This window comes from Hydra vulgaris, chromosome 05, assembly GCF_038396675.1.
Source record: "Hydra vulgaris chromosome 05, alternate assembly HydraT2T_AEP".
NCBI lineage: Eukaryota > Metazoa > Cnidaria > Hydrozoa > Anthoathecata > Hydridae > Hydra > Hydra vulgaris.
In genome coordinates, this window is record NC_088924.1 from 8,129,532 (window position 1) to 8,152,956 (window position 23,425).

General features: G+C 27.7%; 1 protein-coding gene and 1 long non-coding RNA gene across 2 annotated transcripts; both read right to left on the bottom strand.

Moving 5' to 3' along the window:
• Nucleotides 1–513: 513 nt before the first annotated feature.
• On the bottom strand, nucleotides 514–3,090 carry LOC136080512 (uncharacterized). Its single transcript, XR_010638499.1, has 2 exons — nucleotides 2,953–3,090; nucleotides 514–1,171 (listed from the first exon to the last, which is right to left on the bottom strand). It is a non-coding gene; the product is annotated as an uncharacterized LOC136080512 (long non-coding RNA).
• Nucleotides 3,091–15,343: 12,253 nt separating this feature from the next.
• Nucleotides 15,344–15,667, bottom strand: LOC136080154 (uncharacterized). The gene has a single exon (XM_065796767.1). The coding sequence runs from the start codon at nucleotides 15,665–15,667 to the stop codon at nucleotides 15,344–15,346; it is 324 nt and encodes a 107-aa protein (XP_065652839.1).
• Between the last annotated feature and the right edge of the window lie 7,758 nt (nucleotides 15,668–23,425).

The following is a 23,425-nucleotide window of genomic DNA, read 5'->3' on the forward strand; positions in this document are numbered from 1 at the left end:
GGGACCCGTTAAATATTAAAGAGTCTTGGGGGACCTCTATAAATATGTTTTTTTCAAAAAAAATTTAAACCTAGTGTTTTCGTATTATATAGAACACATTTAAGGGGTGGGAGCAGATTTTTTTTAAAAAAGTTGTTTTAAGGACCACCCAAATATATATATATATATATATATATATATATATATATATATATCGATGTAGCAACACTCCGCGCATATTTTACAGTAAAAAAAATAAAAATGCTCGGATAACCTTACTATTTACTATTTATTTATTTTATTACATTACCTTATTATTTATATTATTTTGTTAAATTATCCAAATGTATGTGAAAAAATAACACAAGCTGTGTTATTAATCGTCAACAAATGTCATTTTTTGACTCATTTTTATAAGTGTAGCAAATCCATACACGATAAAAAGAAATACTTTCGAACTTTGTATATATCAAAATCAAAATAATAATAAATAAATAATAAATATATCTTTAAATTGTTTCACAAAGAAAACTCTTTACTCCACCACCATTATATTATTCAAAATTTTTACAAGAAATTTAAAGTCTTTGAAAATTGGGTTCAGGTTTAAATAGGATTCTGTAAACTCCACAACTGACCAGTATCCTGAGTTCGCCTTGAGCTTGTGCTAACTTGGCAACCATTTAATTCTAAAACTCGCGATGTGGCTTTATTTTGAAACAAAATTCGATCTGTAATGGATGGCCAACTAGATTTAATCCATTTCTGAAAATCTCCACCATTACACACATGTGTATACACATTGCCGCTCCCATTGCTATCCAAACAGCGGTTTGTTGCTATATTTCGTATTGTATAAGCAAGTTGTCCAACGTAAGTAATGTCCCATCTTTGGAAATTATTAGAAGTCATGCCTTCACTCATATAAACATTACCCTTATGATTACTGTCTAAGTAGTTCTTTGGAAATTTTTTAAACTTAGGAATCAACCAGATCAGTCCATCAAACAGGCTATTATAACAAGACATTGGCATATTTGTTAATATGTTTTTTACCTCTGCATTCACTGACTGATATAAAATTAAACCGAAGACGAGAACAAGTTTGGTTGAAGCACTTGCAAGCCCCATAATTTTTATTTTTTTTTATTTTCTTTTTACTGAGTATAAATGTATTTCATGTAGCCAAAATCTAAAATAAAATAAATAAAAATAATATATTGAATCGTCTGCGCCGAATTTCAGGGTACTTGGAGGACCAATAATGATATTAGTAAAAATATTTTCTTTCAGAACTATTTCAATCGGATAATTTGATCAAAATGAAACTATTAAAATATTTTTCCGTTATCCTCGCCCCTACCTCCCTATCCCTCCCTCTTCATTACGGTCTTAATACAGAGCTTAGTTTTTTGACGACTCATACGGGACTTTTACTAAAGATTTACGATGCTACGACAAGGGTATGGGAAGAGGATCAAAAACTGCCAAATATGCGTGACGTAATATATGGACAGAAGTAGGATTTTACTTGCATTTCTTAAAGATTTTTCCAACTTTAACTATTTAAACATATTTTAAAATATAAGTTTTAATTTAAAAGAAAATTTTTTTGTAAGAGGGGGAATCTCAGAGTTGAATAACACACGTTTTTGATAAACTTTTGAGTTGCTTATTATAAAAATTAAACTTCTGTATTATACTTATACTTTTTTTTAAATAAAGATTAAATTAATCAAAAACGTAGAAAAGTCAAAAAAGTTGTTGCATAGTAGTTTTTTCTTGTTTAATTCAGTCCACAAAGGTGAATGGATTTGAATTATGTTACTGCAGAGGTAGCCAATTTTTATTCGATATTAATCTTTAAAATAAATCTTATTTTTAAAAAGTCGATTTATTGCCTAAAATTTTATGCATTAATCGACTTTTTAAAAGTAACAAAGTTTTTTTTGGCTTTTTCTGTTTACTTTACTTCAATTTACTTTTACGGATGCGAAGAACCGACTTAAACTAGTCTCCTATAATCTTTTTTATTTATAGTTAAAAAAGTAAAATGATATAGTTTTAATGTTCAAAATAGAAATATAATAAATTAAAATAAACTAGATTAATCCGGAAAAGTAGAAAAAATAGTCCGTTTTTCTTAGTGTTAAATTTTTTTTAAATATGCAGAAAAATGAATATAAGATGTCAATTGTTAAAAATTATTTTAAAACTATTTGTAGAAATTGTAACGCTTAGTGCGGCGTTGCAGACGACCATCAAAACGATCTCTCGTCTTATTTAACCAGGCTATTTTTATAACTATTTTTTTTGACGTGATGCCGAATGATTGATTAGTCATATTTATTGTAACAAATTATTTTGTTATTATTAAATTTAATTTATTTTTTAATAATAATAATGATCTAGTCAATCAATAGTTTTTGTAATAAATTGTTGTTCGTTTAAAAATTTTCTTGATTAAAGTTGTATCATTTTGCGTCCATATATTTTGTTAATTAAATTTCTTTTATGCAATATAGTTTTAGTATTAAAACTTATTTTTGTTTGCTATTTTTTATTTGTTAGTTTCTACTCATTCATGTTATTAAATTTTGAAGAAAAAAAAACACTTTTTTTTTTTTAGATAAGAGCTTACTAAGAGCTTCAGAGTCAAAAAGTAACTTAAGAACAATCTGTGTTCCAGTAACGTCACTGACTTCCGTCACAGTGACTTCCGCCACTGCTCTGCTCAAAGTCCATCTTATCCAAAATTAGGTTTTTTTAAAAATCTCATTCTTTATTGAATATAAATATATATATATATATATATATATATATATATATATATATATATATATATATATATATATATATATATATATATATATATATATATATATATACAATATACTGTCAAGAATGATTTATTGTTTTATATTTATAATATAAAATAAGAAAATAATGTTTTTACTAACTTAGCTAACTTACGTTTACTTTCTTTTTTGTTTACAGCTTTCTTAGACGCGAAAGATAACGAACGAGCGTTTTAATGATTTTCAGAAATTTTTTTGTTAAATAGCGTTTTTTTAGCGGTTACGCAATCAGATCAAAGTATCAAAATCATTCATTCGGACGGATGTACGTAAAAATAACAAATTACACTTAAAGTGATTTACGCCTGTAGTAAGTAATTTCAAATAAAGCGAATATATAAGTAATGCGACAGCTTACTTACGATGCTTTTTATTTCGAGAAAAAATAATGAGTAAATGAAAACTCTTGGTAAAACGCTTTTTGAATTTTTTTAAAATTCGTTTGAAGGCACATAAATTAGCCTGATTTCGTAAGTTTTCCAAAAGAAAACTTTACTAAAAAGTGCTTAAAATATATAAAATATGTTTTGATAAGTAAATTGCTTAAGGAATAATTATCTAAATAATGTTGAAAGGTTCAAGCTTTGTTTCAACATTGTTTGTATAATTGTTCCTCAATAGTCACCCTCAGTAATTATCCCTTTTAAAAAACGCTCTTTAGTTGATCGCCAGGATTTTTCTTTCGCGAAAAAACGCAAACGTTTATTATCTAGAGTATTAAGTTTGTAAAGAAACAATAGTTAAAAAGTTAATAGTTATCTATTAAATAGTTAAAGAGTAATTGGGTTTGTAAAGAAAGAATAAAACAAAAGCAGTCAAAGACATTTTTCACACTTATCAGGACCTTGAACTTTATTATGACTGTTACGTATGCGTAATAGTTATAATACAAGCTGTACTAAATGATAATAGTTTTAATGTTTCAGATATGATAATATTTTCTAACATTATGCTAAATCCAAACTTATATATGCTCATGCGTATGTCAAATTAAAATTATTATTTTTTATAAAGTCCAGTTTTATAAAGTCCCAGATTGGAGTCTGGGAATAAAAATACCCTGAAAATTACGTCCCACACCCTGAATGTGATTAGTTATGAAAATATATATTTTGACGTATTATGCTAAGTTTAAATTCATCAACAGATTAAAATTTTTTATTTAATAATATTTTAAGATTCAAAAGTTATAATTGTTTACTACACACAATGATCGCAAAAAGTGACCATCGGAACCGTCCAGATACATAGACCTGGGAGATAGAGATGTGATAATAGAATCAGATTGTAAATGATGCCATTGGATCAGAATCAGAAATTAGTGTAAAGACTATTTAGTAGTAGAAATAAAATATTACGAATCAGTAATAGGGGAACCATAACTCACGCTCTAGTCATTTTAAGCAAATGATAAAACAATGGCCTTTGAGTTAACAAAACCATATAAATCCACTGGTGTAATAATGGCTCCTATGACAAAACAAATTGTACAATATAACACAATTAAATAACTTTTCTTGTTGTTATGAAAGATATGAATTTTCGTGAATTAGGCTTTAAGGCTTTCCAGACAAATAAAATGCTTTTAGAGAATCATTCAAATTCAGATGTTAATTTTTTTAACACTGATGAAATAATTAGCAACATTTGCCCTTCTTATTATAATTCCAATATTTCTAATCTTTCTGCTGATATAGATCTTAATGAGTTTTATCACTTAAAATAATCAGTTAAACTTTTGCATTTTCTATAGCTTTTGTTATTAATGGTTTACAAACCATTAGTAACAAAAGATATACATAAAAGCAAATCTGCTTATACGTTTATGTTTTTGTTGATATTTATTAATCAGCCCAAATTCTTATTTTTATCGCATTATTTTTAATAAAACATAACTCTTGTTTATATGTTATGCATTTTTATACAAAATGATTTTTTGTGGATTGATAACTTTCATGATTTTCTCTTGTTTGCACTTTTTTATTTTTTATATTATTTCGCTGAATATTATTAGCAAAAAAATTTTTTTTGGCTGAAATTGTATGTATTTATACTGTTTTATTTATCATTTATTACGTATGTAAATTTTAAACACGTTTTAGAGCACTAATGTAACGGGGCTCGGTGATAAGACAACTTGTCTTCTTCTTGCTCCGGCCAGGATTTTCTATTAATGTAATATCTTTTTTTGTAATTTTTAAAACACGGCAAAATAAATTATTAATAACAAAAAATAAAATAATAATAATAAGTAATAATGAGTTCTTTATTTTAAACCTAAATATTTGGAGCTTCAAAATAATTTTGAAAAATTTAAAGATTTTTTATATAGTGTTGAAATTAATTTTAAAATTATTTGTCTCGCATACTCAACGCCGTTAATGCAAGTTCTCGAACTTTTTTGTCTTGTTTGTTCTCGGTGATAACAAACATACTTTTTTTCCGGTCTGCAACATTTGTTAAGATATTGTTTAAAACTTAACATATCTTTTGCGATGTAGTAAAAAAATATGTAGTAAAGAAAAGCAATATTTTGTTGAATATATATATATTTTTTGTTTAACTTTACTTAATTATTAGAAGTAATATATTTTTTTATATCATGAATAAAAAATTCATTTTTGATAACAATAATAAATCCTTATTTAATATAATAATCCTAATATAAAATAAAATTAATAATGTTATTAAATAATGCTTTATATCATATATACATATGTATATACTATATATCATCACATATACATAATAATACTATATATATGTATATATATATATATATATATATATATATATATATATATATATATATTTATATATATATATATATATATATATATATTTATATATATATATATATATATATATATATATATATATATATATATATATATATATATATATATATATATATATATATACAAATATTATATGTGTAGTTATAACTAGTAGTTATAACTACTAGTTATAACTATAGTAATGTTATTATATATTATATAATAACGTTGTTATGCATAATATGGCATGCATACTGCTAAAATTATGGCACAATGATTGTGTACTTGACTGTACATACAATGGCTATGTACTACATAATGGTAATGTTGTAAACACATTATAAACATATTTTTTATAATATTTAAGTTCTTTTATAATAAAATAATAATAACATTAGATGTTGTCATTAAGAATAATAGTATTATTTATATAACTTTTTTTAATACTATTTGAAAAACTTTGATATTATTAAATCAAAATTATATCTAGTGGTATAATACTATTTCTAGATATATTTCCAGTGTTAAAAATATGAAAATATTGAAGTGTGTCTAAATAAAAAACATTTGCATTAACTGTGATTTTATAAGCAGGAATTTTGTGTTTGTTTTCCAAACAATGTTTTCAGCATTTTTCTAAGTACTCTGACTGTTGTTGCATTGAGGAGGAACGAAAATGGGAAAATGTTTTTTTCGAATTATTGGGGTAGTTTATATCAAAGAATACTACTCCATCTTCAACTTCTTTCCACCATACATTAATGCCTTCTACTAAATAGTCAGCTGATTTTTCTAAAAGTTTTTGATATTCATTGCTATTCTTTTCAATCCAAGTAATTGATATTTTTGTGTCATTAAATAGACTATGTAATGGTTGGTAGAATTTGTGAAGTATTGAAACGCCATCACATAACTTTTTTCCTTCCTTTAAATATTTTTTTGCTTGGTTGCGGATTATTGCATTAAAAATAACATTATCTGAATGATGATTAGAAGATGTTTTTGTAGACAGTTTCAAATTTTGAAACATTGCTTCTTCTTTTTCCACATTAGACGTACGACCTGCAAACAATCTATACTGTAGTGGAACATGGGATGTGATTGAGTGATAGTATGCACCAAAGAATTTTCGCTTGCTATTTTTTAGATTTGCTTCTAAATGTTCTTTTATAATTATTGCATTCACAAATGTGGTATTTATTAAACAAAGAATACTGTGTGTTGATCTAGATTCTTCTGGCATATAAAGGATGTTTTGTATTTCAAGTTAGTAAAAATTTAAAAACAAAGTGACCAACCTTGTAATGTTCTAGGAACAGTTAGTAACTATTAATCTTTATATATAAATACTTTTTCAATAGTTATATATATACTTAATATAAATACTTAAATATAAATAATATAAATACTTTTTCAATAGTTGGCAGCATTTTTTGCTTCAATGCCATTGAAAGAGCTTTCAATTATATTTTCTACAATTTTTTTTATCTTTTTTTTCTACTAAATATGGCAATTCATCAAATATATTTCTAATATGGTTTGAAATATCATGCATTGGTTCATTATTTAAAATTTTATAGTGTAAAAGATTTAGTTGTGTTAAAGAAAAACCTGGTTTTTTAAAAAGAAGGGCAGGCAATCCTTGCACTCCATGCATTTCATTTGCCAATAGCTCCTTTAATTTTTTGACAGACGTATTTAATGGAAATTGAATATTTCTTTCATAAAGCTCTCGTTCAATCTGATTTTTTTTTAGACATGAATATAATTTTGTTTTTCCTTGGTTTACTGCCAGCTGTGAGGTGTTACTTGCATTTATATGGTCTATACGATTTTTTAAGGAAGTGTATGGGAAGCTTAGTGATATAGATATATTATTAGAAAGATCTGCATGCATGTTGCATGCCCAACAAAAATAATTACCACCCTTCTGATGACCAGCTTCCAGTTGTGCTGCTGGATTGTCACCTTTGAATATTCGTGCAACATCTAAAATAGGTGTTCCCTTGAATTCTAAGAGATCGCTCAATTGCAAAATGTCATTAATCCTGTCATCGCTATACAAAAGTTGCTGGTCATTGGAAGGACATCTACCAAGTATGTATAAATAAGGCTTTTCGACCTCTGATTGAACATTTATATTCTCTCCATACTTTTGTTTATATTCAAAGCTACTTAAAAATATGGCTGTATCATACATTAAGCTAACAGTAACAAGAAAGTGAGTGTGATTAGATATACTGTAGCAATCATACCAAAACATTAAATTCCTTGTTCTTTCATAAGTTTTAAGTATATTTATCAGCTCTTTTTTAGTTAGGGTGTCATATTCATCTTTATATTCCTGAATTCAAGAGCATCAACAATTTGCCTTCGAGAAAGTGCTTCTAGTTCATTATCGTTTTGAACTTTCATAAAAATCTCATGGTCTTTGAACATATTTAGTCTTATATCTTTCAAGGAAATTTTTCTGCCTTCAGTATGAACCTCTTTTTTTGTAATTGTTTGATTTTCAGATGATATAAATACTTTTTCATATCTTTGGGGTACAATCTTTTCCCCTGAATTATATGTTCCATCGTCTATTTTTTTTTTGAGTTGCTGCTTTATTTTTTTATTAGTTGGTTCGCATGGCAAAGATATATCTCTGATGTATGGCATGTTTAACCTATAAATGAGTTTAAACATGAATGATTAATAAAATTTGAAAAGTTTAACTTATTAATGATAAGTGAAGGTAAGGTAATAAATATCTCCGTTTTTTTCTTCTATACTGTATGTTATTAATATTAGTGCCATCAGGGTATGTATTGTCTGACATTTTATCTTTTTAGATTTAGTCTTTTTAGATCACAGTTCATAGATTCTAAAAGTCTTTTCAGTACTTGGCCTCTGTTTGCGGGTGTAATACCTAAAAATTATTTTGTTTAAAATTCTTGTTTTTTATTGGTACTTATTACTGTTAACATGGTAAAACTAGTTTATTAGTATAATACTTTTATTATTGGTTTATTATTTTTGTAAATATACTATATTGCAGACATTTAAAACCATTACCTTTTTTGTTTGTCACAGAAAATTTACGTGCTAGTTCAGAAAAGTTTATTTTAAAACCATTAGGGTAGGATGAAATTACATCCAAACACTCAACTTGTTTCCAGGAATATTTCTCAACAGAACCGACAGGGTTTTTTGCTTTTTTCTCTCCCTAAATTAGTGGTAGAAAAAAAAAAAACTTTGTATAAGCCTCACTATATGCACCTTTCAATCCTTAATCCTTCTCTGTAGTATGCTAGAAGGTATATAACATAACTACATAAGGAATGGCTAGTACTTCTCTGTACTTAGAACACATTTGTCATATGGATTGTTAAACGAGCTCTGTGAGTGTTTCCACATCTCGTAGGTTCCTTCTAGATGTGAATAGAGTTTTAAAGTATGTGTGTATGAATATATATATATATATATATATATATTGAAATATACAACTTGAAATTATAATACCAAGGCCATCTGTTGCATTTAATTAATACACATTAATTAAATGTCCAAATTATAAAAAATTCATACATCATTTATAATTAATGATCATTTGAGCTGGTAAGAACTATAATGGTGTAAGTTAAATTTTCCTCTATTTGATATTTATTAGGTTTTATTAGATTCTTTATTTGGTTTATGTAGAAAAATCCCTACATACTACTTCACCCAGGGATCACTGGATGAACTAATGACTTATGCCAGTCCTAAATTTAACATAATGACGCATTGTAATTATAAATATTGACTTAATTCAAATCTGTTTTGATGTTATACTATTCTTTTTTTAACCAACTCATTTGCTTGTACTTGACTTACATTTTTTATAGCTGATAGTTTTAATATTCTTCTTTTTTTCGCATTTTTTTGTGTTTCAAAACTATGGGTTAGGCGGAGCTTATCTCTATTGCTTAATGATACAGGAACACCAAATGCCGTAAAAAAGTTAATTTTTTATTATACTTTGTGTTATATACATATATTATACATGTAAAACAAAGTGAGAGAGAGTACACTCTCTCTCTCTCTCTCTCTCTCTCTCTCTCTCTCTCTCTCTCTCTCTCTCTCTCTCTCTCTCTCTCTCTCTGGTGCAGCAAGCACATACACACTTGTGTAGTATATACAGTATGTACAAACAATATTTATTATGTATAGATCTAAATACTCAGGTGTTTATGAATACTTATCTGCTGAGCTTTCGTATATAAATACCTATCTGTTGAGGTTTCTTTTCATTGATTTTCAATACCATTTTTTATTTTATTTGCATCATATCTGTGTTTTTTATTTTGTGGATTAGGTATATTGATTTTCATAGCCTTTGTGAATGTGGTGGAAAATGTTTTATTAAAATCCTGCTCTAGTTTGTTCAGTGCTTTATGAGTTGCGATTGAAAGTTTTTTCTGCCTATACATTGCTCTTTTTTCTTCTTTATATTTAAACCTTTTACATTTGGCAGGAAATATTTCTAACACTAATTTTAATCTTTTGTTAGCTATTCATCCTTGACAGTTAAAAAGGCTATGAAGCATTTTTGAGCTTCCTATATTATTAAATCTTTCTTTGGAAAAGGTAAGCAAAATATTTTTCAAAGACAATTTTGACCTGGTCTTCCCTAAGTTTTTTAAATGTTTAACAATAACCCGGCCTTTTCTTTTTATTTGTTTATAGCTAAAGTGAAATGTAGGATTTTTTTCAATATAAATTTTGTATTGATGATTTAGCACTCTTGATCTAAAAACTTTATAATTTTCATTTACTAAATGTTTGATTCTATGTTTTTCAGTTAAAGCTATATATACTGCAACTTTAGAGAAACCGCAAGTTAAAAGATCAGCAATTGACAGCTCTGACATAACAAAAAATTGAGTTAATTTTATTATAAATCTGTTGCTTACTTGTATTCTAAATTTGGTTAAGTAAATTTATATTCTGCCCGCTATTTTACATGTTTACATTAATCTATGGTAATTTAAAGACCGGAATTTTAGTAAAATAGTTTTATGGCATTATAAAATAGGGGTGGCTCATATCACAGTAATGTTAAAATTTTGAGCTTAGACTTTTAAATAAACATTAAGAGGTTTAACTTTAAAAGTCTAACTGGCCGTATGTCAATTTGTGTGTTCTTCACACTCAAATTAATAAAAACTTTCATATAAAATGGAAAAAACAGATTTTAAACTTGAAATGACTAATTTTTTTCGACCTTTAATATGTTTGCAGACATATGACTGGTTAGAAATTAAACATATAACTTAAAACTTGTTTGAAAAAGTTGTTTTCTAAATTTAATGTTTTATCTTCATTGAGCGCAGCACCATTTTATACCAAAATATGGTTCATCAACCATAAAGAAAAATTTTAAATCTAAACTTTAGTAATTTAAAAAAAAGTTAACTTTATTTGATTTTAGACAAATTAAAGCGCTCGGGGAAAAAAAAATAATTAAAAAAAATAAATTATTTGGGCTAAAAAAATGCAGTCAAACATAACCTTTTTATAAAAACGCAAAATTCGTGTATTTTCCAGAACATGCATTAACGGCGTTGAGTAGACCTGATGTCGAGTAAACAAGTTGAAAAAGATTCAAATTTTCAACAACAAAACTATAAAGTTATTTACAAATCAGAAATTCTGAGACAATAGGTGGAGGAGTATGTATTTTTATCCACAACTCTTTAAATTTTAAATCGCTAACCAAATTTAGTGTAATTAGTAATAATTGCGAATCACTAATGATTGAAGTTATAAATAAAATCACTAACAACATCATTGTACATGTTGGGTACAGACCGCCATCTGGCAATAACGAATTTTTTGAAAAACACTTTAAAAATTTAATTAAAAACAAAATTTTATGTGGCAAACGTGACATTTTTGTAGGGGAATGTACTTGATTACGACACAAATAAAAATGTAAAAAATTTTATAAACATCATTTTTCAGAATGGGTTCATTCCAACAATAAATAAACCAACACGAATTACTATGAATAGTGCAACCTCAATTGATCAAATAATAATTAACGAATATACAAAAATAAAATAAAAACTGGAGTAATAATATCTAATATATCGGATCATTTCCCTATATTATGTTCGCACATAAAGTTGTCGAACGCACCCCTCAGAAAAAAAAAAATTATAAATCGAATATATAATGACATTTCTATGGAACTTTTTAATAATTCTCTATTTTCTGAAAACTGGGACAAAATTTTACAAATAAACCACAGATACTGCTTATAATAGTTTTCTTAGGATATTCAAAAAACACAATGATAAAGCTTTCCCGGTGGTGAAAAAAATTATTAAAACTAAAACATTTATAAATCCTTGGATTACACAAGGAAAAAAAAAACGATTGTATAAAGTGTTTCTGAAAAAAAGAACTAATGAAAGAGAATCATGGTATAAAAAGTAAAAAGGCCACTTTGGATCAATTATGATACTTTCAAAGAAGTTATAGGGGAACATGGGGCAAGATGATAAACGTTTCGAAAAACGCCTGTATCTTAGTCAATATCTGTCCCAAAAATTAAAACTTTAGCATTAAAATTAAAACACAGTGAGTTTAACAAGGAGTTTAACAAATTATCAAATCAATAATGGAAAATGCTGAGTTTACTGAAAAAGAGTTGTGCTAAATAGATGCTGTGCATTCATTAAAGTTAAACAAAGCACAAGGACTTAATAATGTTGTAGTTAAATGTATTTTCTATATTAAAGAAGTTCTTTTTTATGTATTTAATCTTTCGTTTAAACAAGGAATCTTTCCAAAAAACTTAAAATTGCAAGGGTAATATCAGTTTTTTACTCTGGAGTTGATACTAATATTTCTAATATATAAACCGATTTCCATTCTTCCGTGCTTCTCGAAAATACTAGAACACATTATGTATAACAAATTATACACATTTTAATAAAAAAATAATATTCTTTATAACAAATAATTTGGCTTCAAAACAAGGCACTCTACTGATCAAGCAATTTTTTATATCATCCAGGTTATTTTTCAAGGTTTTGACAAAAACAAGTTCACTTTAGGTGTTTTCATAGATCTTAGTAAGGGATTCGACACTGTTGATCATAGTATTTTAATTGAAAAGTTAGAAAACTACGGAATCAAGAATATAAACATGATTGGTTCAAAAGCTACTTATCTAATATAAAACAATATATTTCATTCAGCAATAAAAAAAACTAACAATATGACAATTAATTGCGGCGTTCTTCAAGGATATATATGAGGATCACTTTTATTTTTAATCTATATTAATGATTTAAGTAAAGCTTCTAATATTCTAGATTCTATCTTCTAATATTCTAGATTCTATCTATCTAACCGAATGGTTAAATATGAATAAATTTTAAATTAATTTAACTAAAACTAAGTATACTATTCTAGATGTAATTCTAGATAAAAATATTATTTGGAAAGACAACATAAACATGGTTGAAAATAAAATTTAAAAAAAATTTGGATTACTCTATTAGAGGACCTAATGTATGGAATAAGATAATTAGTAATGATATTAAAACACTTACAACTCTTGAACAGTTTAAACAAAAGTTAAAACTATTGCTTTTAAATAATGAACAAACTGAGAATTATTTTTAAATCCATAAAAATGTTATATTTGAAAGTTATCTATTAGTGCATACTTTATTTGTCTGGAAAGGTCTAAAGTCTTTAATTAAATACATAATAGTCAATTATATTATAAAAAGTAATTACCTAGATTTACAGCACATATATGTATATATGCATACGCTTGTATGTATATATATATATACATATATATATATATACATATATATATATATATACATATATATATATATATATATATATATATATATATATATATATATATATATATATATATATATATATATATATATATATATATATATATATATTAGGGTGGTCCTTAAAACAACTTTTTTTAAAAAAATCTGCTCCCACCCCTTAAATGTGTTCTATATAATACGAAAACACTAGGTTTAAATTTTTTTTGAAGAAAACATATTTATAGAGGTCCCCCAAGACCCTTTAATATTTAACGGGTCCCTAATATTTTCAAAAAAAAAGTTTCTCAAAAATAAGTCAACCTGGTACTCAAATGAAGCGCAATTATATAAAAATTTCAAAAATATTATTTATTTTGAAAAATAAATTTGAAGTTTAATCTTATTTATCACAATTATTATAAAAAATTCACTTATTTAATTTTTTGCTAAAAAACAAGATTTTTACGTAGTAAAACCTAAAATAACTTTATTATTTCAATATGAATGTTATTTTTGAAATTTTTATATAATTTCGCTTCATTTGAGTACCATGTTGACCTATTTTCGATAAACTTTTTTTTTTTAAATATTAGGGACCCGTTAAATATTAAAGGGTTTTGGGGGACCTCTAAAAATATTTTTTATTCAACAAAATTTTAAACCTAGTGTTTTTGTATTATATAGAACACATTTAAAGGGTGGGAGCAGATTTTTTTCAAAAAAATTGTTTTTAGGGCCACCCTAATATATATATATATATATATATATATATATATATATATATATACATATATATATATATATATATATATATATATATATATATATATATATATATATATATATATATATATATATATATATATACATATATATACAGTATCGGACAAAACGAGTGCAACCAAATAATGCTAATTTAGTTTCTTTATACACTGCGACCATTTTCTATAGACGCATGTGGATTATGTCTTAAAAACGTACTTAACTTTATTTTTATAGTGTATTTCATTAAATTATAAATAAAGTATCAAAAAATAACGAAAATTATCAAAAAATAATATCAAATTTGAAAAGAGGTCAATCATAAATGAATTAAGTTCAAAATATAGCTGACTATTTCCTATAGACGCAGTTCACATTTTTTAACAAAACTATCCAAAAAAATGTTTTTATCACATTTTTAGTACTCGATTGGACCTCCTTTGGCATACTTTCCACCAAGTTTTCTGGCACTTTTGGCTCCATATCCTCCCAGCATTCTGATACCGCTACTTTTAGCTCTGCCACAGAGTTATATTGCTTCTGGTCAGCATAGATACGTCTTACAATGATTCCCCAGATGTTTTCAACAGGATTCAAATCTGGACTGCGATCAGGCCACCACATTTGCTCAATTTTTTTAGCTTCAAACCAAGCTTTAGTCTCGTTACTAGTGTGAATGCTGGCGTTGTCTTGTTGAAAAACAAACTTTTTGCGTCGATATTTGTTTTTAAATGGAATCAAACATAATTTTAGCACATCATTGTATTCAGAACTTTTCATTTTGCAAGATGTAAATGCTAAATTTAACTTTCCTGTTGCACAAAACCCAAGCCAAACCATCAAAGATCCACCACCGAAAATCCTTGTCGAAAAATATTTGGGTTCTTTCCTCAAATCACGCCAGTAGCCACTAAAACCATATGGCCCATCAAGATTAAACTTTTTCTCGTCCGAAAAAATCACCTGGTATTGAAAACAAAAATATTCAGCTATTTAGACATCTTAAGTATTCATGAGAATTTAATCTAAAATTTCTTACTTGTTCCCAAACGCGTGTCATGTTTTCACGGGCGAATTCCATCCGTTTCTGTTTGTGAACGAGCTTTAAATTTGGTGCTTTATTCATTTTTGATCATACTATGTGTGGGATGTCTTTAAGAACTTTTCTAATCGTCTCCTTGCAAACATTTAAACCCAAATCTGACTTAATTGTTTTCAAACTTCTTGATGAATTTAATGCGAGTCGAATAATTCTGCGTTTTTCAAGGTCTGAAACCCTAGATTTCTTTGGTTTCCTCTTGATTGTTGCATAATCTGTTGGATTTTTCAAGAAATTACGGATAACGTGATCTGATCTCTTTAATCTTTTAGCAATTTCTCGATTTGGAACTTTTTCTCGAAGATAAGCCAGTATTTGACCTTTTTCAATATCGATAAGGACCTTTCTTTTCGGCATTTGGTTAAGTTCAACTTAATTTCGACTCACAAGATAAAAAATACTACAGAATATAAGAAATTTACTTTAGTGCGTCTATAGAAAATTGCCACGTGAATATTAAAAATTTAATTATTTTAATACAATCAAGACAATTAATAATCAGATGCATAATGGATCATTGTTTTCTTACATACACTTATTCAAAAGTACCGTTAGAACAATTTTATTACCACTGCAACACTGTAAATTCGCCAAATTCTACGTGGGTCTATAGAAAATGGTCGCAGTGTATAAAGTGCTGCATTTTTTCAATTTAGAGAAATAACTATGTAACTGTTTAGAGACAAAGTTCTTCAAGTTTTATTCATCACAAAGTTCATTATATGTACACGAAAATTAATAAATTAATCAAAAGTATTAGAAAAAGTTGACTTCCTTCTGGACAAAACAAGTGCAACTCGACAAAATGTTGACCAAGCTGTATTTCGCTATCAATATTTCGTGGCGAATCCTTTGTTGTCGATCACAGCCTTGCATCATCGAGGCATAGATTCGATCAGGTGATCAATGAAACTTTGTGGAACCGCTGCGCAGGCCTTTTGGATTTGTTCAAACAGTTGATCCTTATTACGAAGACCTTCACGAATAATTCTGCGGTTGACGATCTCCCACAGGTTCTCGATAGGGTTGAGATCCGGAGATTAAGGCGGCCAATCCATCACCGATAGGTGGTTGTCTTGAAACCACTACTTGACTACTTTTGCAGTGTGTTTCGGATCGTTGTCTTGCTGAAAAACCCATTTTATTGGCATATTCCATTCAGCATGAGGTAACATAACATCTTTCAAGATATTTTTATACATGAAACGGTCCATTATTCCATCGTTTCGATGTATTGGACCTAGACTGTTAGCAGAAAAACACTCCCAGACCATTACATTGCCTCCACCATGCTTCACGGTCTTATGGCAGTAACGTAAATCGAGGCCTTTTCCGGCCGGTCGACGTACATTGCAAATGCCATCGCTCCCAATGATGTTGAACTTCGATTCATCACTGAACAGGACAGTTCGCCATTTTTGCATATTCCAGTCAATACGAAATGTAGCAAACAGGAGTCTTTTCTTCTGGTTTTTTAGAAAACTCAGCGGTTTCTTTGCAGGGCGTTGAGAAAACAATCCGACTTCAACAGCACGTAGTCTGATTGTTCGGTCCGATACAGGCCTTTCGATACTAATTGCTTTTGTATCTCGAATGATGATATCCAGGGATCCTTCTTGACGGATCTGACAATCATAGAATCCTCTCTAGAAGTGGTGGAACGCGGTCTTCCACCTTTGTTATCTGCTGCCAACTTCCTCGTAGAACGATATTTAAAACATAGTCTTGATACGGTCCATTTTTTCACGCGATATTTATCACAAATACTTTTTTGTGACATTCCACTTACGTAATCGCCAATAATTTTCTTTCTTAGTTCTAATCCAAGACTGTCGGGAGCCATTTTTGCACTTGAAGTCATAAAAATAATAACAATAAATAATCACGCTTCTGAAGGCTTACCGTGTTACATTTACCTTGTGATGATACAATAATGCTCTGTGGAACACAACGTCTTAGTTGGATGTGGACTGTATTGATGTAATGAAACACTTCTTGTATTTCACTTCTTGTATTGATGTTCTTCGATAAAACACTTTGACAAAACTCACTTGCTTCTTTTCGATGCTTCTGGAAGCTTCTGGATGCGTCTGGATGCTTCTGAATGTTTCTGGATACTTCTGGATGCTACTGGATGCTTCCAGATGCTTCTTCTGGAAACTTCTGGAAACTTCTGCATGCTTCTGGAAACTTCTGGATACATCCTTTAATTATTAAAAAACTTCCGTGACGTTGACACGGACCAGACTTAGGAAAATGAAACAAACCAAAAAAGTTGCACTTGTTTTGTCCGCTGAAAAATGGCACTTGTCAACGAAATTCTGCCTGTTTGCTGTCACCTGTCAGCTGATTGCTCATGTCATGGCATGCTATGACTCCTGAACTGTTTGCTGTGGTAGTATAGTTCGTTTCGTTTTTAAGACATGTAAAATTAGGAACACTTTTTACCATTTTTCGATGTTGGTTGCAAATGTTTTGTCCAATACCACCCAGATGCATACATATATATATATATATATATATATATATATATATATATATATATATATATATATATATTTTTGTTGGTGGTTTTTGAACCACCCAGATGCATACATATATATATATATATATATATATATATATATATATATATATATATATATATATATATATATATATATATATATATATATGTATGCATCTGGGTGGTTCAAAAACCAACTTTTTAAATAATAGTCTGCTCTACTTAACTAAATGTGTTCTATATAATACAAAAACACTAGGTTTAAAAGTTTTTTGAATAAAAAATATTTTTAGGGGTGTCTAAAGACCCTTAAGAATTTGACAGGTTCCTAATATTTTGAAAAAAAAAGTTTCACTAAAGTATGTCAACCTGGTACTCAAAAGAAGCGAAATTGTATAAAAACTTTTAAAAATATAATCAGTTTACATAAAAAAATATATAGGTCCTATATTTTTTTCAGATAAAATGGCCAAAAAACTATTGTTTTTAAGATTAAAATAAAAAAAGCCAATACTTTTAAGTTTTTTTTTAAATATTTTATAACTTATTTAAACATGTAATTTATGTAAATTGATTACTATTTCTGAAGTTATATAATTTTGCTTCTTTTGAGTACCAGGTTGGCATACTTTAGTAAAACTTTTTTTTTCAAAATAATAGGGACCTGTCAAATTTTTAAGGGTCTTGAGGCACCCCTAAAAATATTTTTTATTCAAAAAAATTTTAAACCTAGTGTTTTTGTATTATTAGGTAACCAAAAAAGTTCGTGCGGTTTTTGGTAATTGAATTGTTTTTAGCATTTTTTACAACACCCACATCGCACAAGGCAAGTAGCTTTATTGCGTAATAGAACGCGTGTGTCACGCGCAGTTGCTGCATATATAGTGTAGGCTTGTAACGAGCTTACAGGAAAGGTTTTGTGTAAAGAAAGGATGGCAACCCAACCAACGATTATTCGATCTTGCTTACTTTACGAGTTCAAACTTGGAAGGAATGCAACACAAGCGGCCAAAAACATCTGCACAGCATTTGGAGAAGGTACAGTAAGTGAACGCACAGCACAGAAGTGGTTTCAGCGATTCTCTTCGGGAGATGAGTCCATCGAAGACCTGCCGCGTTCTGGACGCCCATTGTTGGTTGATGAGGATGAACTGAAGGACGCTGTCAAGTCTGACTCCAGCCAAACTTGCCAAGAACTTGCAGTGAGGTTTGCTGTGAGTGTTGAAACCATCCGCCTGCATCTGCATGCGATTGGGAAAGCGTGGAAGCTGAGTCGGTGGGTTCCGCACAAATTGTCGATCGACAACAAGAAGCAACGGCTTACGATCTGCACATCACTCTGATTTCCATTTTTTCCTTTCCCTGGGAAATCATTTAAAAGGACAGCAGTTCCGAGACCAGGACGCGGTTGAAATGGAGTTGAAAGCTTTTATAGACTCAAAGGACCGAGAATTTTTAGAAGTGGAATAAATAAGCTTGTTTTACGTTGGGAAAAGGTTTTAGATGCTAATGGTGACTATTTTGATGAATAAATGTACTTACTTTTGTCGTTTTGTGTGTTTTTATTATATACGGAAAAACCGCACGAACTTTTTTGGTTACCTGATATATAAAACATATTTAGTTAAGTGGAGCAGACTATTTAAAAAAAAGTTGTTTTTTGAACCACCTTAGTATGCATACGTGTGTATGTGTATGTGTATATATGTATATGTGTATGCATGTATGTATATATATATTTATATATATATATATATATATATATATATATATATATATATATATATATATATATATATATTTACATACATATGTGTATATATATATATATATATATATATATATATATATATATATATATATATATATATATATATATATATATATATATATATATATATATATATATATATAGTATCTTTTGATTGTAAATTAACTTTTATGTTTTCATTTTTTCTTTCTTTTTATTTTGTTTCTGTTGGTTTTTTTTTTCTTGAATGAACTTTTTAAATTTTCTTTCAATGAATAACTTTGCATTGCATGACGGTATGTTAACCTTCATGTTATTGAGGTTAAATTACTTCCTTAACTCTTAATAAAAACAACTTAGAAAGACTCAATTAAACTATTTTGCATTTTATATAAACTGTTTAGAAACATTTTGCTTTTTTCTCTCACTTTTGATTTTTAATTTTAGTTACAACTAAATCTCTGGAGTTTGGGGAGCCTGTGACTTGCACTAACGCCACACTATGCGTCGCTTATATAGAAATAGGATTTGTATATATTTTTAGTGATTTTTCATATTTAAACTTTTTAAGTTTTTTTTTTTTTGCATTTAGCTTTTAATTTTCTATAAAAAAAAAAAATCAGTTTTTTTAAACTTTTGATATTTTAAGGGTTTTTTCAAGGTTTTAAAGAAGTTGCATTTTTGTTAAAATCCTTTTAATTATATGATAAGTGTTAAGTTTTTATATTATTTTTATGCGAAAATAAAATAATCATATATTTAATTGAATGTAAAACTAGAAATAGAAAAAAAAAGGTTTTTGCATAGTATTTTTTTTGCTGATTTTTTGATTTCTTAATCACTGATTGATTTGAGTTAAAAATAAATAAAATATAGCTACTGCGAATTGACTTTACTGCCATGCAAAAATATTCAGGCGACCTCTGTGACCTTATGCTTTAAAATCATTTTTACTACTGTGAGTTTTATTTAAAAACCGACTTAATTCCGTAGTTCAATAACATACAGTTTTACCTTGCGATGGTTTTTATAAATTATCAAAATTCACTCTTCGTCAACTTTTAACACATGCATTTTCCCCAAGGCATATATTTTTAAGAAAAAATTTTAAAGTCTCTGCCAAATTTTTGCAGTCTAAGTTTATTGCACTAAATAATGCTGGCTGTATGGTTAGTTTCACAATTTTTCGAAGACTGGCTTTTGCTATAACAATTTGGAAACTTTAACAAATGTGGAAAAAAAAGTAGTTTGTTCTTCCCTAAATACAAAGATTTTCTGGATAAAAAAATAAAATACAAATTATATGTCTCGTAAGCTTTTTATTACTTTTAAAGTAATATATATATATATATATATATATATATATATATATATATATATATATATATATATATATATATATATATATATATATATATATATATTAGGGTGGCCCTAAAAACAATTTTTTTGAAAAAAATCTGCTCCCACCCTTTAAATGTGTTCTATATAATACAAAAACACTAGGTTTAAAATTTTGTTGAATAAAAAATATTTTTAGAGGTCCCCCAAAACCCTTTAATATTTAACGGGTCCCTAATATTTAAAAAAAAAAAGTTTCTCGAAAATAGGTCAACCTGGTACTCAAATGAAGCGAAATTATATAAAAATTTCAAAAATAACATTCATTTTGTAATAATAAAGTTATTTTAGGTTTTACTACGTAAAAATCTTGTTTTTTAGCAAAAAATGAAATAAGTGAATTTTTCATGATAATTGTGATAAATAAGTTTAAATTTCAAATTTATTTTTCAAAATGAATAATATTTTTGAAATTTTAATATAATTGCGCTTCATTTGAGTACCAGGTTGACCTATTTTTGAAAAACTTTTTTTTTGAAAATATTAGGGACCCGTTAAATATTAAAGGGTCTTGGGGGACCTCTATAAATATGTTTTTTTCAAAAAAAATTTAAACCTAGTGTTTTCGTATTATATAGAACACATTTAAGGGGTGGGAGCAGATTTTTTTAAAAAAAGTTGTTTTAAGGACCACCCTAATATATATATATATATATATACATATAAATATATATGTACGCACATTTTATACATGTTTTAGAAGAAATGTAACAATGGGAACACCTGAAGCAGGTATATATACTGCACCTTGTGCGCCAAAACCTAGAAAATCTTTTTCAGAACTTACGAGTACGATGAAACGTAAAAGAACTGACAATCTTTGGGGAAAAGAACAGGAAGAACTTCAACATGCTGTAAAAAGAATTTTATCTAATCCCTTTATTCCAACCAGGTCTACTTTATATGGTCCAAATTTATCATTGCATACTTTTTGCAATTTGAGACTAACAGACAGAACATGGGCTGAATTTAAGAAAATTGTTACACAAAATCATCATCTTGTTCCTACAGGTTTAACCAAGTTAAAAGAATACAAAAAATTGACATATCCAGAGCATGTGGAATATTCAGAAACTGAAGTAAAATGTAGTCTTTTCAATATGATCAAATATTCAGTTTCTAGAATGTTTGAGTATCTTTTGGAGGATGAAGATAATTCTATTAAAGGTTTAGCACAGGAGGAACGTGATAACATATACGTTATTTGCAAAGTGGGAGGTGATGATAAGAGTGACCAATCTGAGTTTCAGAATGCAACAACTATGAAGAGAGGCGTGGATGATTCCACTGTGTATAGCAAAGTGTTTGTACTGTTTGAACTGTTTTACTGGAAGAAAAATTCCATCAAAAAACAGCCAAGAATTTATTGAAAACAAAAAAAAATTCCAACAATTGTTCAAAACACAATTAAAAGTAAGGGTATCTTTTGTAAGGAAGGGAAGTGGTACATCCAATACTGGCAATGTTGCACGAAAATTCTTTAACAATCCATCTGTGACTGGAAGAATTTTAAATTTGAATGCCAATATGATCAAACTATTTACCAATATGATTTAACTATTGGAGCCAGAAACAAAGCCAACAAGACTGCACGAGTAGGTCATGCACGTTTAACTTCTTTTGCCGAAAATACTAGGGATACAGCTAATTATTTATTTATGACATCTGACATGTATCTATACTGCAAGAAAAACAAAATGCAAGAGGTATAAAAGCTATACTGTAAAAAGATTCAGCTGATAACTCTTCTTAAGGTAAGTATTGGAGAAAGCTATGTGTATCTTTAAATTTAGATATTTAATGTTATCGTTTAATTCTATTAATGATACATTTTAGGTGCTGGTGGTAGCTAACCTGATATTTCTGAGGTCTTTTCACATAATCAACACTTTTTTTTTTTTTATGCTTGGAAAAAAAAAAATTTCAATTATATCTATTTATTACAGTGAATGCAGTTTTTTCTTGAATGTATAATTATTAGAATTAGAATTTGATAATAGATAATTTCTATAATAAATGTTTATATCTTAAACTATACTATTTATTACAATAATGAAACTTTTTTTAAATTTTAATGTTTGTTGTTAAATAGTTTTAGGAAGTCAAAGAGTAATGGTTCGTATTAAGAAAAGAAATCAAGGAACTATTATTAAACCATGCAGCTGTTATTAAACTATTATTAAACCATGCAGCTAAAAAACGGTTAATTTCATAGCCACATTTTGTTAAAAACCTATTTTAGCATCAGAACCTTTATTCTGCAATTGAAGGGAATGGAGCTTTTTTATTTATTTCACTTTTATTTATAATAAAATACTTTTGTTATTGCCTTTTTTATTTAACATGAAAATATACATTTTAGATAAGATGCTAGTCCATGTTATTTCATTTTTTATTTAACATGAAAATATAAGTAGGAGACAAAAAATGCCTGTAACCCCTAAAAAAGATAAACTGA

Coding starts and splice junctions, on each gene's coding strand:
- LOC136080154 (XM_065796767.1), bottom strand. CDS start 15,667: ATGCCGAAAAGAAAGGTCCTTATCGATATTGAAAAAGGTCAAATACTG.